The sequence below is a fragment of the Musca domestica genome, unplaced genomic scaffold (assembly GCF_030504385.1).
Source record: "Musca domestica strain aabys unplaced genomic scaffold, Musca_domestica.polishedcontigs.V.1.1 85, whole genome shotgun sequence".
NCBI classification, from domain to species: domain Eukaryota; kingdom Metazoa; phylum Arthropoda; class Insecta; order Diptera; family Muscidae; genus Musca; species Musca domestica.
The window spans coordinates 999,927-1,018,149 of NW_026712418.1; the positions used below are offsets into that span (position 1 = coordinate 999,927).

The 18,223-nt window shown below is 37.2% G+C and overlaps 1 protein-coding gene across 1 annotated transcript; it reads left to right on the forward strand.

The window, feature by feature from the left end:
• Nucleotides 1–3,253: 3,253 nt before the first annotated feature.
• On the forward strand, nucleotides 3,254–9,381 carry LOC131806716 (dipeptidase 1-like). The gene is made up of 3 exons (XM_059131326.1): nucleotides 3,254–3,280; nucleotides 3,417–3,678; nucleotides 9,302–9,381. The coding sequence occupies exons 1-3, from the start codon at nucleotides 3,254–3,256 to the stop codon at nucleotides 9,379–9,381; spliced, it is 369 nt and encodes a 122-aa protein (XP_058987309.1).
• The last annotated feature ends 8,842 nt before the right edge of the window (nucleotides 9,382–18,223 follow it).

The following is an 18,223-nucleotide window of genomic DNA, read 5'->3' on the forward strand; positions in this document are numbered from 1 at the left end:
AGCTAAAATCATCAAAATACCGAATATTGGGAGGTACGATTATATGGGGTCTATATCAAAATGTGGAACTGCACAGAAAATTTTAGTCATAGGCTGTAGTATCCATTGCGAACTTCGAATACGAAATTTGAAACATTTTCGGTGAATAATGCCGCTTAAACCATCGAAATACAAAATATCGGGAGATGCCCTTATATGGAGCTATACCAAAAGGTGGACTTACAAGCGGAATGACCAACTTAATATACCCTCCATACCATGGTGGAGGGTATAAAATCTATTCACTTTTGGCTGATATTATATATATGGTGAGCGATAAACGTTAAATCGGATGAAGATGTATATCGAAGCTATGTAAAAATCTGACTCGATCTAGTACCAAATATCATTGTTGTGGAGCGCATATTACTCATTTGAAACATATATATGAGAGCTATAGCTATATTTGAACCGATTTTCACCAAATTTGAAGTACATGCTTCTAGTGGAATTCAGTGAATTCGGAAGAGTCAAAATTCGGTCCATTTGGGCTGATATTAGCACAGTTGGCACTTAAAAATACCAAAGTATCGATTAACTCAAGCAAGCGCTTCGCCGGGAATGGGCCAAAATACCGCAGAGCAACATTCGGGCAGCGTGTGACGGTTTCATTGGCTGTTTGAAGGCCATAATTCGTGCCAAAGGTGACCAATTCGCAGAAATCTAAATGTATTCTAAAATTTGATGGTATTTCCGACATCTCTTGCTTTCATTCAATAAAATTTAAAAAAAATGTAAAAATTATGGCATTTGATTTTGGTGCAGTTTTTTATCTCACCCTGTACATTTTTATCCGATATCAGGTTTATTGTGCACCAAATGGCTAATATCAGCCCAAATTGAGTGAATTTCGGGACGTACGTTTCCATTTTGTGAAAATCGACTTCGATATATTTTATTCAATGTTGTTTGATATAAATGATTAAAATGTCTTCGTCAAATTTGGCGAAAATCGACTCAGAACTTGATATGCCTGCCCTCCGAAACCAAACTATAACTGCTCTAAAGCCAAATGTGGATAGGTGGTATGATCTACTTCAAATAGATTATTTTGTTACGGGAGCTTTACTAAATATGCATAGGTGTAGGGTATCATATAGTCGGCCCCACCCAACTTGTTAAGTTTTCCTTACTTGTTTTACATTTCACAGTTCCTTCCAAATTGTGGAGGGTATTGAAAGATCGGCCCTTCCAAACATAGCTGCTTTTTGGCTTGTTGTACTGTATTGTTTCTGTAACTACTTGGCGTTGCACAGTGTTTTGTTCTAAGAACCCGAAATGTTAGATTGCAAGAAAAATCGAAACCCAAACCTTCAAAATCCATTCTTTTTGAAATAATCCCAAATTCTTTTTGGGAGTTTCCTGATTAATACCAGCCCGAAAAGCGTTTGAAGTTAATGAAAATCCAGATAACAAATTTCATAGCAATATTAAATAGTGAATAAATATCGATCCACTTTAAATTAATCGCCATGTTTTACATCCCGATTAATCAAAACAAATAGCAACTAAAAAATTCAGATAAAAACAAGAAAATAAAAGAAAAACAACAACAAATGACATAAAATAGAAAAAGTTGTTCATTTTTTCCGAACAATTAGCCAATGAATGATTTGACTATAATAATCATTATAATGATTAATGTTTTAAAGTAAGTGTGTGTGTGTGTGTGTGTGTATGTGTGTGTGTGTCATTAAATTTTCACTCTGATGGCAATTATTGATGACTGCAATTGGAGCAAATTGACAATGACAAATTCTAACAACAGCAGCAACAAAAAGAATCTGAATAAAAAAAAATCGAAAAAATAACTGTAATCATCATTAGTGTGCAATAAAGATAATACTTTTGTCACTTGCACTCACTTATTGCGGATTGCAGGAGTAACTCCAACACGGTGAATTCCTCCACACATACATAGATACATACATACATGTATATTGATGTATGGATGCACAGGGTGAGATAAAAAAAACTGCAACAAAGTCAAACGCTATAATTTTTACATTTTTTAAAAATTTTAAATTTGAATTTTTTTAAATTTGAATTAGAGCAAAATATGTCAGAAATAGCATCAAATTTTAGGATAAGTTTAGATTTGTTCCAATTGGTCACCTTTGCCACAAATTATAGCCTTCAAACGGACAATGAAACCGTCACACGCTGCCCGAATGTTGCTCTGCTTGAGGTGATCGACACTTTGGTGTTTTTTAGTGCCAGCCTTGCTCTCCAAAATACTCCAGACACTATAGTCCAACGGATTGGTATCCGGAGATTTTGGTGGTCATTTTGAGCTGAAATGAAGCGAGGAACCTCATTTTGTAACCATTCTTGGGTGGAGCGTGCTGAGTGCGATGGTGCTGAGTCCTGTTGGAATGTGCAAGGTCGACGGACAAAATGTTTGCGTGCCCAAGGCTTTAATACACCCTCCAGAATACTTTCGCGATAATATTCGGTAGGCATTCATTCTGATGCCACGGTCGATTAATACGAGCGGAGAGCGACAATGGGCTGCTATGGCGGCCCACACCATCACCATGGCCGACGCTTGAGTTCTACTGGCCAACCGAAGGTGAACATTTTCAGCTGACCTCTTTGGCAAGTAAACACGATAACTTAGTTTGTTTACAAACTGCTGGACAACGAATGGTTTCTCATTGGAGAAAACCAAATTCGGCAGTTAGCCAATTTCGGCCAAGCGAAGCAACTCTTTACCTCTTTTGAGTCTATTTTCTTTCTTCTGTGGTGTAAGTTCTTGCACTTTTTGGAATTTCAATGGCTTTACCCCAAGCTCATTTTTCAATATTTGCCGAATGGAATATTGCGATATGTTCAGCTCACAAGCCATTTTCGGCCACTGCGACGCGGGTTTCGATCAAGTCGCTTCTCTACTTTTCGAACCATTTCTGCTGATGTTGCCGTTTTCTTCCGTCGTTTTCCTTGACGCTGACGGGCTACGCTACCAGTATCATGTTAACAAGCGATGGTACGAGACACAAAATATTTATTCACATTTAAATGGTGGAGTGCTCTAACGATAGCCACTTGTGGTTTTCCAGCCAAATATAAAGAAATCACACTATCACGCTTGAATTCCATCACGAATAACTTTTTTTCTGGAAAATTCTCACCAAAATGCTTTTGTAGGCTTGCAAAAAATATAATGAGCTGTCACTGGAATAATTTTAAAAGCTGTCGGACGAGTGGCATAGTAATGACAGCACCCTGTGTAGAAATGGATGTATGTATGTATTTTAGTTTTTAACATCACCAGCATTATTGTGTTTGACATGACACATTCATCATTCTGACTTTTGTAATTAATGGTAATTTTCTCTCTCTCTGTTCTCTCTACCTCTTCCCCTCTCTCATTACAGACAATTATACGCGAAATGAATCGTTTGGGCATGATGGTCGATTTGTCACACGTCTCGACGGGCACAATGCGAGATGCTCTGGAAGTCACCGAAGCACCTGTGATATTCTCCCACTCGTCCGCCTACGAACTATGTAATTCGAGTCGCAACGTCCAGGACGATATGCTGCAATCGATGGCCAAGAACGGTGGCATAATTATGGTCAACTTTTACTCGCGTTTTTTGTCGTGCAGCGAAAATGCCACGGTACACGATGCTGTCGGTAAGTGGGACAATCAGTTGATAATGGTTCAATGCATGCTCTATTGTGTTGCTTTTATTTTTTATGTTGCCAGCTGGCTATTCTAACTTTAATTTTGAATGAGTCCATTATGAGGTTGGGATTGGTTCAAAAGTTTTGGTCGACCAGTTGAATAGGTGATGTGTGTTGTGAGTTGCTTTTAGAATTTCTAGCTCAATACTGATACCAATCGAAGCAAACATTTTCTGGTTTGTTTTTCTTTTTTCGGTGGTTTGTTCTGTCGTTCTTCTGATGCAATGGGTGACAAAACTAAATATTTTTACATGGCATAGTAATGGCATTAGCTGACCACACAGCCGAGTCGCTTATTACAGATTGGTTTCCCCTTTTTTAGAGGACAAGGGTAGAATCTGCTCGTCAAGAGTGGAATCTGCTGGATTTCGAGCGAATATTACTCCCACCCTAAATCGAGCGAAACATGCTCGTTTTTAATTCAAGCGACATCGATATATAAAATATAAATGATTTTTTTCTAATCCTAGGAGTACTCTCACTCGAATTGGAGTAAAGAGTGAAACTCACTGGAGTTTGCCGAAATTGCTGATTTCTCACTTCTTTTAGTTTCGTTTGCAGATGTAGGTTGAGACAACACACATCCATAGAAACATAACAAAGTTAAAACAAAAACTAAATCGGTGCTCGTCAAGAGTAGAATCTACTCCATCTCGAGCGATTTTTACTCCCGCTCTAATTCGAACGAAGTATGCACGATCTTATTCGAGCGACATCGAAACATATAATATCATAGATTTATTTTTTTTTTTTTTTTTTTTTTTTAATCCCGGGAGTAATTTTACTTGAATTCGATTAAAGATTGAAACTCACTCCAGTTTTTCGGTGTTCTTCCGGGGTTTTGGGAGTGATTTAAACATTCACCAAAATTTACTCGATCCGGTGCTGTGCTCGCATTTTAACATATTTGTTAAAATTTGTTCTTCCAAGGTAATCAGGTTCCTTTGCTAACAATGTTAACTTTTGTGGAAAATGCACTCTAATTTAGGGCATTTGACGAGCAGTTTAATAGCGATTGTCGATCATGACCCAAACTACCCTGGGCGTATTATAAGTTTGATTTGGCCAAACAGTAATATGTGTAACATCGCGAAATATTGGCCCAGACCAGGGCTAGCCAAACCAAACCCACCTCTCACACAATCATAGCTTTGTGTATAAAACTCACCATCGATTAGTAAACTCACCACCAGAACTCTTCACTTCTTTACCATCAACAAATTTGCTATGCAAACAGTCAGTAGCTTTTAATCTTTCAACGAAGTAGGAGATCCCGATAGAATTAACACACCCAATGTTTACAGAGAGAGGGAGAGTTACTCTCTCGATGTTCACGTCACATCTTTTGTGTTCGTAGTGGTTGACCAGCCCCACGAAGTTTTGTATCGATCTTCCTACCTCGCCGAGTAGAGTTGCTAAAACCCACCTTCCAACGAAAGTGCTAGTACATAAAGGTGCCACACCTTTACATTGATGCTCAATTTTTAGATCTATATATAGTGTGGAATCGGAGGTATAGCAAAATATACACATGAATCTAAATTTTCAAAAAAAATATCGAATTCCTACAAGCACTACAGGGGTGAAAAAAAATTGGAATTTGATATTTTTTTATGTCTCTGGCCATGTTCGATCGAAGTAATGTAACAACAACAAGAATGCCAGTCATATGGCTACAGAGGGTATAATCTTTCGACACGGCCAAAACGCGCCTCATTGAAATAACGGATTTAAACCCTAGGTCTCTTTTGACCAAATCCGTTTCAGGACATTTGGAGTCGATGTAAGAGCGTCCGCACGTCCGTCCGTCTGCCTGGATAATGCGCACGATAACTCTCGAAAAGAGTATACGATTTGGTTCTAACTTTGTACATCGTAATATTATTATCATTATTATCAAACATAGATCGAGTCCGGAGATGGGCAACACCGCTACAGTCCTTCTGGTACCTTCTCCAAAAAATTTCGAAATTTAAAAAAAAATAAATATTTTACTGCATAGAAAGATAAAAGATACTCGGATTTTGCCCCAAAGCAAATCTTAATATTTGCTTCAGTACTAGGTCAGTGGCGAAAATGGACAATATCGGTACACTCCATCAAGTACCTCCCCTACAAAGGATCAAAATGTTAAATAATTATAACTCTTATAAAACGTAATATATAGGAGTCCGATTATCTTCAAATTTCGCACATTTCAATGTTTCTACTAACAACAGATCTAATATGAAGAAAAGATAGAGCGGACCACTCTTTCTGGTACCTCCCCCACAACGGGTCAAAATTTGGAATAGAAAATAGTTCATAAATAGCGATTTGAGCATCCGAGTAATTTGAACTTTTGTATACCTCAATATTACTTACCAACACAAGATGTGGTGGGAAGACGGGATATATCCGCCAATTCCTTAGCCACAAAGGGGTCTAAATTTTGTTTATAAAAACACTCATAAAATGCGGAATAAACATCTGATTCTCATCAAATTTCACACAAGCCAATATTCTCTTCCAACACAAGATCTGGTGTGAAAATAATATATATCGACCTGCAGGTACCTTGCCACAAAGAAAAATTATTCAATATCTCATATAAATATTTATTTCAAATACTTATTTTCAAACTTATGTGAGATACATAATGTAAAATATTCACCCACTCCTTCGAAAACAACCCCATAAAGGGCCAGCAGTTTAAATAATCATAAGGGAAGTCGAAAGATAGGCTATATCGGTCCATGATATTGCATGGCCCTTATATATTCGGTATTTTGAAGATTTTAGCCACACTGCTCAATGAAATTGTCTGAAATTCTACACAAGGAGTTCTTTGTGAGTACTTTAGACCCTGAAAGCGAATTGTCTATATAGGTCCACGATATCGAATGTCCCCATATAACTCTACCCCCCGATATTCAGTATTTGGATGATTGTAGCCACATTTTTCAATGGAAATGTGTAAAAAGCCACACCAGGAATTCCTTCAGAGTATATTACCGCCTGGAAGAGAATTTTCTATGCAGGGTGAGATAAAAAACAACAACAAAGTCAAACGCCATAATTTTTACATTCTTTTAATTTTATTTGGCACGTCTTATGGCCTTCCCGGCGAAGCGCTTGCTTGAGGTGATCGACATTATGGTATTTTTTAGTGCCAACCTTCCTTTCCAAAATACTCCAGACACTATAGTCCAATGGATTGGTATCCGGATATTTTGTTGGTCATTGTGCGCTGGAAATTAAGCGAGGAACCTCATTTTGTAACCATTCTTGGGTTGCGCTTGCTGTGTGCGATGCTGCTGAGTCCTGTTGGAATGTCCAAGGTCAAAATGCGGCCAAAATGTTTGCCTGCCCAAGGGTTTAATACGCCCTCCAGAAAATTTTCGCCATAATATTCGACATTTATACTGATGTCACAGTCGATTAATACGAGCGGAGAGCGACCATCGTATGTTATGGCGGCCCACACCATCACCATGGCCGGCGCTTAAGTTCTGGTGGCCAACCGAAGGAGCACATTTTCAGCTGACTTCTTTGGCAAGTAAAAACGATCAGTTTGTTTGTTTACAAACTGCTGGACAACTAATGTTTTCTCGTCGGAGAAAACCAAATTCGGCAGTTCACCACTTTCGGGCAAGCGAAGCAACTCTTTAGCTCTTTTGAGTCTATTTTCTTTCTGTTGCGGTGCAAGTTCTTGCACTTTTTGGAATTTCATTGGCTTTACCCCGACTCATTTTTCAATATTTGCCGAATACCATTTTTCGGCCACTGCGACGCTGGTTTCGATCAAGTCGCTTCTTTACTTTTCGAACCATATCTGCTAATGTTGCTGTTTTCTTCCGTCCACTTCCTTGACCCTGACGGGCTACGCTACCATTATCACGGTAACGAGCGATGGTACGAGACACAAAAGATTTATTCACATTTAAATGCTGATGTGCTCTAACGATAGCCACTTGAGGTTTTCCAGCCAAATATAAAGAAATCACAACTTTTTTTCTCACCAAAATGCTTTTGTACGCTTTCACTGGAATAATTTTAACAGCTGTCAGACGAGTGGCTTAGAAATGACAGCAGTCTGAAGTTGGTTGCAGTTCTTTCATCTCAACCTGTATATATTCACGATAACGTATGCCCTCAATCAATGGAACCCCCCGATATTCTGTATTTTGATTATTTTAGCGACATTTTTGACGGGAATTGTTTCAAATTTCGTATTTAAAGTTCGTAACGGGTCAACGTCTTCGTATAGCCTCCATATGTCGGTACCTCCCTTTGTTCGGTATTTTGATGATTTTAACGACATTATTCACCGGAATTGTTTAAAATTTCGTATTTGAAGTTCCTAATGGGTACTTCAGTCTATGACAGAAAATTGTCTATGAAGGTCCAGGTCTTCGCATAGCCCCTAAATATCGGTAAATCCCAAAAATCTGTATTTTTAAGAATTTAGCTACATTATTCTCAGGAATTGTTTAAAATTTCGTATTCGAAATTCGTAATGGGTAATACAGCCTCTGAAAAAATATTACCAATGCAGGACCACGTCTTCGTATAGCCCCATATAACGATTTTCCTTTGAGCGGTATTTCGACGGAATTTTTTGGACATTTTTGAAGTCCCTTCAATAGTGCGGAGGGTATTAAAAGTTTGGCCAGCCGAACTTAGCTGCTTTGTTGCTTGTCCCTTAATAGTTTTCTAGCAACGATGCTCCTATTATGATTAAATCTTTTTATGCGCAAGCAAAAATAATAATAATAATAATAAGATATATTTATTTTCCCATTCCTTTTACCCTCCCCGTTTACTATTCTACCCATTAAGAGCTGATTAGTTTCTTTCAAATAATATTGAAAACTACATAAATCTAATTTATATATCTTTTCTATTTTCATTTTTCCTTTATGACTACTCCACCACCACTCTACGGCTGCCAACTTCAATCCATTGGCTTGTACCTACTCTTCATCTAATCTGCCTCATCAAATGTTCCGCCATTGCTGGGATTACTTCACAAATCAATTTTATGGTGACTGGCTCTAATTCGGGTGATTGGTGCATTGAACTTTGATTATACGTTTGTTAATTTAACCAATTTTTGTCGTCGTCGTTGCTGCTGCTGAACAACCGAACAACCATTACCTTTAAAACTACAACTATAACGACAATGCTTATATGAATGCCAACAACACCAACAACAACAAAAAATTCAATTGCATTATGCAAATCGTCTTTTGCTGATTTATCCCAACGCACACTCCAATCAATTTTCTTTTCATTCTTCGTTTTGACGATGACAACTGTCACGGCGGCGACAACGACGACCTCGATGATGCTGATAATTCTGCTGCTGCTGCTACTTCTGCTCCTGCTGATGACTGTCAATTCTATGGCCTTAAATATTTGCTGGAATGTTGCCTATATTAATCTACAACGCTGGCGTGTCTATCTTCTTCATCTTCACTGCTGTTCTGCTGTCATATCGCCTGGCCTTACCATGAACCCCGCTGTTGATGCTGCTGATGATGATGATGACGATGCTGGTGTTGGTGTCGGTGTGTCGGCATTTGTACAGCTCATATAAATCACATTAAGCGTGTTGCCGGCATTGATCATGTGGGCCTTGGTGCCGGATACGATGGAATCAATTTGTAAGTAAATGAAATTTATTTTTGTATTATCGCATTACTTGTATGCGTGTGTGTGTGTGTGCGTGTATATAATATATATATTGCATCTTCGAATGCCCGGTCAAAGTGCTAGTGTACGTAAAAGGGCACAGTGGTATTTCAAAAATAACTATCTACATCTACATAAGAAGGCTCAGTTAAAATTTGACGAAACCTCTGAAACTAGAGGTGAAATGTGGACGAACTTTTAGTAAGAGCAATAAAAGGCTACAAAGATTTCTTATATCCATTCAGTTCTACTCAATTCCCAAAAAACGATTTGAAATGAAAATTACGAAATTTGGAACAGGGTGAGATAAAAAAACTGCAACAAAGTCAAACGCTATAATTTTATACATTTTTATACCCTCCACCATACTATGGAGGGTATATTAATTTTGTCATTCCATTTGTAACTCCTCGCAATACTCATGTCAGACCCAACCAAGTATATATATTCTTGATCAGCGTAGAATTCTAAGACGATTTAGCTATGTCCGTCTGTCTTTTGTAATCACGCTATCTTTCGAACGAATTGAGATAGAAGGTTAAAACTTTGCACACATGTATATTTTGCCAGCAGGCAGGTTAAGATCGCAAATGGGCCATGTAGGTCCACGTTATCATATAGCCCCCATATAACGGTACCTTCCGATATTCGGTATTTTGATGATCTTAGCGACATTATTCACCTGAATTGTTTCAAATTTGGCATTTGAAGAATGATTTCACGACAATATTCGGCATTTGTTTTGATGCCACGGTCGATCAATACGAGAGGAGAGCGACCATCGGCTGTTATGGCGGCCAACACCATCACCATGGCCGGCGCTTCAGTTCTGGTGGCCAACCGAAGGTGCACATTTTCAGCTGACCTCTTTGGCAAGTAAACACGATCATTTTGTTTGTTTGTTTACAAACTGCTGAACAACGAATGTTTTCTCATCGGAGAAAACCAATTTCGGTAGTTCACCACTTTCGGCCAAGGAAAGCAATTCTTTAGCTCCTTTGAGTCTATTTTCTTTCTGTTGTGTTGTAAGTTCTTCCACTTTTTGGAATTCAACGGCTTTACCCCGAGCTCATTTTTCAATATTTGCCGAATGGCATATTGCGATATGTTCAGCTCACGAACCAGTTTTCGGCCACTGCGACGCGGGTTTCGATCTGGTCGCTTCTTTACTTTTCGAACCATTTCTGTTGATGTTGCTGTTTTCTTCCGTCCACTTCCTTGACGTCAGGCTACGCTTTTAGTAGCACGGTAACGAGCGATGGCGCGAGACACAAAAGATTTATTCACATTTAAATGCTGGAGAGCTCTAACGATATCCACTTGTGGTTTTCCAGCCAAATATAAAGAAATTACACTATGACGCTTGAATTCTAACAGCAAGTTACAACACCATTTTTTGGGAATTCTAATTAAAAGGTCCTAGAATGTTCCAAATAATACCAGAAATTTGGAAAGGGTCAAACTGGTGAGTTGTAGGGAAGAAAGTTAGACTCGTCATTTTTAACCGATCTCGATACAATTTGGCAAAGGTGTTTCCGAGCTCTATAAGATATCTGGTACTAAATATCATTCTTGTCGAATGCATATTACGAATGCGAGGGACTTTAAACCCCAAACCGGATGAAATATATATATGGGAGCTATATCTGAACCGATTTTCTCCGGATTCGATATACTTGCAACTAGACTGAATCCGGTCGGATGTGCCAAAATTCGGGTCATTTGGATTGATATTGGCCATTTGATGCATAATTAACCCGACATCTGTTGAAGATATATATGGGAGCTATATCCAAATCTGAACCGATATTGATAAAATTTGGCAGAGGTATTTCTGGGCTGTATTTGATACCAAAAATCATTTTTGTGGGGTGCATATTACGGAATTCACACCGAATCACATGAAACATATATATGGGAGCTATATATATCTGGACTTTTGGACAGATATTGGCCATTTGATGCAGAATTAACCCGACATCTGTTGAAGATATATATGGGAGCTATATCCAAATCTGAACCAATCTTCTTGAAATTTGGTAGAGATATTTCCGAGCTCTATAAGATATCTGGTACCAAATATCATTGTTTCGAATGCATATTACGAATGTGAGGGACTTAAACACCAAATCGAATGAAACATATACGAATTTTACCTCCCCTACAAAGGGTCAAAGTTTTGAAAAACCAAAACGATTATAAAATCCGAAATAACCATCCAGTTCTCTTCATATTTTACACATCCCATCATGCCTACTAACACAGAATGTGCTGTGAAGATGGGATATATCGGTTCACTCCTTCTGGTACCTCCACAACAAAGGGTCAAAATTTTGAATATCCATGAAGCTCATAAATCGCAAAATTAACATCCGATTCCATTCAGACTTGGCACATCTCAATATTTCCATCAACACAAGATCTGTTATAAAAATTGTGGAGTTCGGGCCATTTCTTCTAATTCTTCCTCCACAAAGGATCAAAATTTTGAGTAACCAAAACGTTCATAAATGCGAAGTAAGCATCCTATTTCATTCAAATTTCACACATCCCAACATTTCTACTAACACAAGATTTGGTATAAAAATGAATTATATCGGACCACTCCTTCTGGAACCTCCCCCACAAAAGGGTCGAAATTTTGAGTAATTATATCTCTTATAATTTGCGAACAAAGTCTGTGACTCTTTTAAAACTTGGTAGCGTGAGATCTGAGATTAATACAGAAATCATCTAGAATCCTTGTGGAACCTCCCCCACCAAAGGGTCGAAATTTTAAATAATTATATATCTTATAATTTACGAAAGAAGTCTGTGATTCTTTTAAAACTTGGTAGCGTGAGCTCTGAGATTAATACGGAAATCTTCTAGAATCCTTCTGGAACCTCCCCCACCAAAGGTTTTAATTTTGATTAATTATTCGCATCAACTTGGAAATAAATATTAGATTCTCCTCCCAATATTTTTTTTTTCGGTATTAGATGAAGTGGAATCCTTTGGTCCCCTATATCTGGTACCTCATGCATATTTTCTCCTTTTCCAAAAGTTATTACACTTCTCACGTAAAGGTGAATAAAGTAGTCAATTTAGCCCAAATCTGGCACATTTATATGGGGCTTAGGTCAGATACGAAATGGACAATATTGGCCACTCCTTCGGAATCTCCCCCATAAAAGTTCTCTATGGCTACAAATTTTTATATTTATTTTTTTTAAAGAAGCAATATAATTAACGCTCAAAAAAACACTGTATCTTTTTGTCCTGCCATCCAAAGTTCATTTGTGTCCATCCCAGCGGTAAAGAGAGCAAGCGAATCTGATTCTCAATTCTGGATGGGCTAGATGCGATTGTTGAAATCGATTTTTTTGGTGTTTTATGGTTTTTTATTTTTCAATCTTTCTCTCGCAGTTTTCCCAACGCCATTCACTTTTAATCGTTTATAACGGCCAACCGAACGACAGACTGAATGACTGACTGTTGTTGGACGACCAGACAAAAGTAGTAGCGATGTAAAAAAAACAACAAACACCGAAATCAAATGAATTCCCTTGATCCTGTTGCTGTCCCAGTTGTTGATTGTCTGCTGCCGCTGCTGGCCAATGTCTGGCATTCGTCAATATCATTTAATGGTTGGTTATATTTTTAAATTGAATCCTAGATACTGGCGAACTGGACGTTCTTCGCATTTCATTCATTCATTCATTTAATAATCTGAAGGGAATATTTGATTAATTTATGTCGAAAAAATGAAAAACGAAAATCGAAAAACAACAACGACGATGAAACGAAACGAAACCTTTTAATTGGCCAAAGGGAAAGTAAACGCAAATTGAGTTGGTGGTTCCGGGGTGTGGGTCGTTGGGATGGCTGAGGAAAATAAAGTTTTATTTATGTAATGGGATTTTGCTTTTTGTTGTTGTTGTTTTTTTTTTTCTGTGCCCTCTGGGTTAATGGTTTTTCTTGTCCAATAATTAATTAATATTCCTTTGTAATTGAAATGGCCTTATGTTGACGATCGACCAAGCGACCAATCGACCCGGTTTATGATTGATGTTCAGCTTCAGATCCATTGCAGGGGAAAAATTAATCAAAAACATAGACATTGAAACCGACAGCCCACAGAGGAGGACAATTAATCGATTGTCACCGGCCAAATGTTAACATGGGGAGGTTATGACTGTTAATCGATGCTATTACCATTTATTATTTATGTCACCAAGTAGCAGCGGCAGGGCAAATATTGACTTCCAAAATTTAAGGAACTCTTTAGTAACCTTGGAATTATCTGTAGCAATTAATTTAGTTATTAAGGAAGTTGTATGAATGGCCATCGATTTGTTAGAGAGATAGGTCACTTTTCTTTCTCTCAAAATACATCAGCAAGAAACAAGGATATAAAAGGATTCCACAGCCAGATGGCTTCATATTTGCTCAGGCTAGGGTTTTTCGTATCAATTATCTACAAAACATAATTTCAAATTATAGCTAAACAAGTTAAAGAGTTTATTTCGTTTTTGCGACAGATATATAACCTCAGGCAATCTTCGCTCATTAAACCCTCGGTTTTGCCGATAGATATATACCCTCAGTCAATCTTTTATTATTATACCCTCAGCCATATTGCTAGATAGGGTATATATCAATTGATATGGCCAAACGTGCCTCATCGAAATAACGATTTTAGACCCTAGGTCTCTTTGGACCAAATCCGTTTCAGGACATTTGGAGTCCATCTAGCTATGTCTGTCTGCCTGGCTGGTGCGCACGATAACTCTCGAAGGGAGTATCCGATTTGGTCCAAACTTAATACATTGTAATATTATTGTCAAACTTAGATCGAGTTCGGAAATGGATAATATAGTTCCACTCCTTCTGGTACCTCCACCACAAAAGGTCGAAATTTTCTAAAAAAAAACATTTTACTGCACAGATAGTGAAAGGATGATCCGATTTTGCTCCAACTTTTCAAACCCCAATATTAAGTGTGAAAATAGACAATATAGGTCTACTCTATCAAGTATCTCCCCCATAAAGGGTCAAAATTTGAATAATTTAATATTTTTAAAGGGTAGCAATAATCCGCTGTTGCTCCAACTTTGGAAAATTTTGAATAATTACAACTCTTATAAAATGTAATGTAAGTGTCCGATTGTCTTCAAATTTAACACATCACAATATTTTTATAAACTCAAAATCTGGTGTTAAAAGGGAATATATCGGTCCACTATTTCTGGTACCTCCCCCCAGAAATGGTCAAAATTTTGAATATCCAAAAAAACTCATAAAACCGAAATTAACATTCGATTCCATTCAGACCAGGCACATCTCAATACAACTATCAATACAAGTTCTGTTATAAAGACGGTAGAGATCCGACAATACCTTCTGGTACCTCCCTCACAAAGGGTCAAAATTTTGAATACCTAAGCCGAAATTAGCATCCGATTCTCTTCAAATGGTCTATAGAGACCTAGGGTTTAAAATCGTTATTTCGATGAGGCACATTTTGACCGTATCAAATTATACATGTACTAGCCATATGGCTGAAGGTATGATAACGAGAAAATTGGCTGCATGTATAAAAAATCTTTTAAAAATGTTACTAAAATAAATGTTAGAAAATAATAATTATTCGGTGGTGCCGTCATATGGATGATATGATAAATCACGGGCTTATACCAGTATTTTTCCACAGAAGACAGAACCCATTACAAAAGCATATATACCGAATTTTTCAAGAAAAAAATCACCAAAATACCAATTTTCGGAGGGTACCGTTATATAGGGGCTATACGAAAACGTGGACCGACATGACCCATTTACAAAATGTATCTGGCTACTGAAAAAATACACATATGTGCAGAATGTTAGCCTTCTATATTAATTCGTTTTATTACAACAGACAGGTGGGCAGAGAGACGGGCATCACTAAATCGACTTAGAATTCAATGCTGATCAAGAACTGTATAAAATTTTGTATTTGAAATTCGTAATAGATACTACAGCCTATGACAGAAAATTGTCTGTGCAGGTACAAATCTTCGTAGAGCCCCCATATAATCTTCCTGTATTCTATATTTTGATGATTTTAGCGTCATTATTCATCGGAATTGTTCCAAATTACATATTTAGAATTCGTAATGGGATCTACAGTCTGTGCCAGAAAATTGTCTATGCAGGTCCAGGTCTTCGTATAGGCCCCATATATCAGTACCTCCCTATATCCGGTATTTTGACGAGATATATCCACCGAAATTGTTTGAGATGTCGTATTTGAATTTCGTAATAGATGCTACAGCCTATGACAGAAAATTGTCTATGCTAGTCCAGGTCTTCGCACAGCTCCGATATAACGGTACCTCCCTATATACGATATTTTGATGATTTTAGCTACATTATTCACCGTTTATTTCAAGTTTTCGAATTTGAATATGGAAATGGCTTATGACAAACAATGCCTATGTAGGTCCACGTCGTATTGACCCCAATAAAACGGCTATATTCGGTATTTCTAAAATTTAAACAGAATTTTTCAAGGATTTTATTTTTTGAAAAATTCCAAATGGTGGAGGGTATTATTCGGCCGGGCCGAACTTACTGCTTTTTAACTTGTTTTTTTATGTTTCCACTCTGTCGAATTTTATTTTTTTTCACGATTTTTAACCTCACTTTCAATTCGCATTTTAAATCCTTTTTCATTTGGTAAATATCGGTGCTAAAAGAATTAACTTAAAAATCGCAGCCCAACTAATTATGGCGCCCAATTTAAAATCGATAAACTTATCAAATCTCCCCAGTTGCACAGCGCTTAATGCACTTACATAGCAGTCATAAGTTATGTATTTGTTTTTCGGTTGAATTTATCAATAAATTATTTGTGATAAACAAAATACCAGCCACATTGATTGCAAAAAAAAAACAACAACAGCAAAACAAGTGATTTGAACAAGCAACATGAAATTCACACAAATTAGTTGAATTTGGTTGCACACCAATTCTCTCCTGTCTCTCTTTTGGTCACTCTCTCTCTCTCTCTCTCTCCCACACTCACCCATTCATAATTCCAATGCCATTATCACCCGGACATTGGTAATCTCTCAATTGGCAAATACTACAACTTCAAATTAGATAATGATAAATACATAATAAATTAACTTAAATATGTAAATACATATGTATGTTCGCCAAATTTGTGTTATGAATATAATATGGCCCAGCAAAAGCTTAGCTCTAACCATGTAGTGCAGCTGGAAATGAATCAAAACAAATAGTCGAAGACCAACACCCAGCAATTATGCCGACCACAAGTTCAATGAAATTTTAATCAGTTTTATATAAATCAAAATAAAAATTTACAATGGTCTCCTCTCTCTCTCCCTCTCTGCCTCTCTCAATACTCAATGTGGACCAAACAACGAATGAATTTGACTTCATTTGTAATAATTCCCAAAACGAAGCAAATATTGCTACCATGACAGAATCAAACCCATGGTCATAATGAAAATGCCAACATTGAAAATCAAATATTGCCAATGGCTAAAGTCTATGTAAAATACAATATGACCAGCTGGTTGGCTGGCTGTCTGGTCAATTGAGAACAATAATTTTAACAGCAGCAACAACAATAACAACAGTAGTTGTAATAAAATGTGTCCAGGGGTTCGTGGACATAATAGTATCCAGCAAAACGAGGGATATTAGAAAATGAAAAAAAAAAAATCACAAAAAATAAACAACCGGATTTTTTGCCACATGACATTCAGTTTTAGTCCTTTATGGTATGTTCGGGCTAGACATCCATTGAAGAGTAAGGATAACAATTCAATATGTGTTTTTCCCTCCGTTTTATTTCATCCTCATTCATAATCATAATAAACAAAGCTTCATCATCGGCCAAAGTAGTCCTTTTTTTCTAATATGGTCACCACAACCGGAATTTATGTTCAAAACATGACAAACAAAACAGGCCACAAAAATAACAAAATGACCAGCGAACAATGGAAATTATTTGTGGGACGTTAGTAGTATATGCACAAAATGACACCGGATAAAAAGTATCAGTCGGTTTTGTCGACAGATGTATACACTTAGCCAATTTTCGATTATTTAAACTTCTGTTATGATTATTCAAATTGATGACTCCCTATGGAGTAGGTTCCGCAGGAATTTGGCAATTCTCAAAAACAATAAAATTCGTTAAAAATTCTGTTAAAATCTTAAAAATACCAAATGTAGCTGTTATATTAGACGACATGGACCTGCATAGGTAACATTTCTCATAAGCCATTACAATATTCAACGTAAAAAAATCGGTAATAATGTAGATAAAACCATCAAAATACCGAATATCGGGAGGTACCATTATATGGGGGGCAATTTTCTGTCTTAGGCTGCACTATCCATTACGAACTTCAAATACCAAACTTGAAACAAATCCGGTGAATAAATTCGGTAAAATCATAAAAATACCGAACATTGAGAGGTACCGTTATATGGGGCCAATACGAAGACGTAGACCTGCACAGACAATTTTCTGTCTTAGGCTGTAGTATCTATTACGAACTTCAAATACCAAAGTTGAAACAATTCCCGTGAATAATGTCGCTAAAATCATAAAAATACCGAATATCGGGAGGTACAGTTATATGGGGGCTAAACGTGGACCTTCATGGCCCATTTTCAATACCAAAAGTCCTGCAGACATAACATACACTTGAGTAAAATTTTATCAACCTACTTCATTTCGTTCGGAAGCAGACAGGGCTAAATTGTCTTAGAATTTTAGGCTGATCAAAAATATATATACTTTGCTGGGTCT

Excerpts from the sequence above, each read along its gene's own strand:
- LOC131806716 (XM_059131326.1), top strand. The coding sequence starts at position 3,254 with ATGACAGCACCCTGTGTAGAAATGGAT. Across the intron at positions 3,281-3,416 it reads CACCCTGTGTAGAAATGGAT|ACAATTATACGCGAAATGAA; the intron begins GTATGTATGTAT and ends CTCTCATTACAG. Across the intron at positions 3,679-9,301 it reads CACGGTACACGATGCTGTCG|CTCATATAAATCACATTAAG; the intron begins GTAAGTGGGACA and ends GCATTTGTACAG.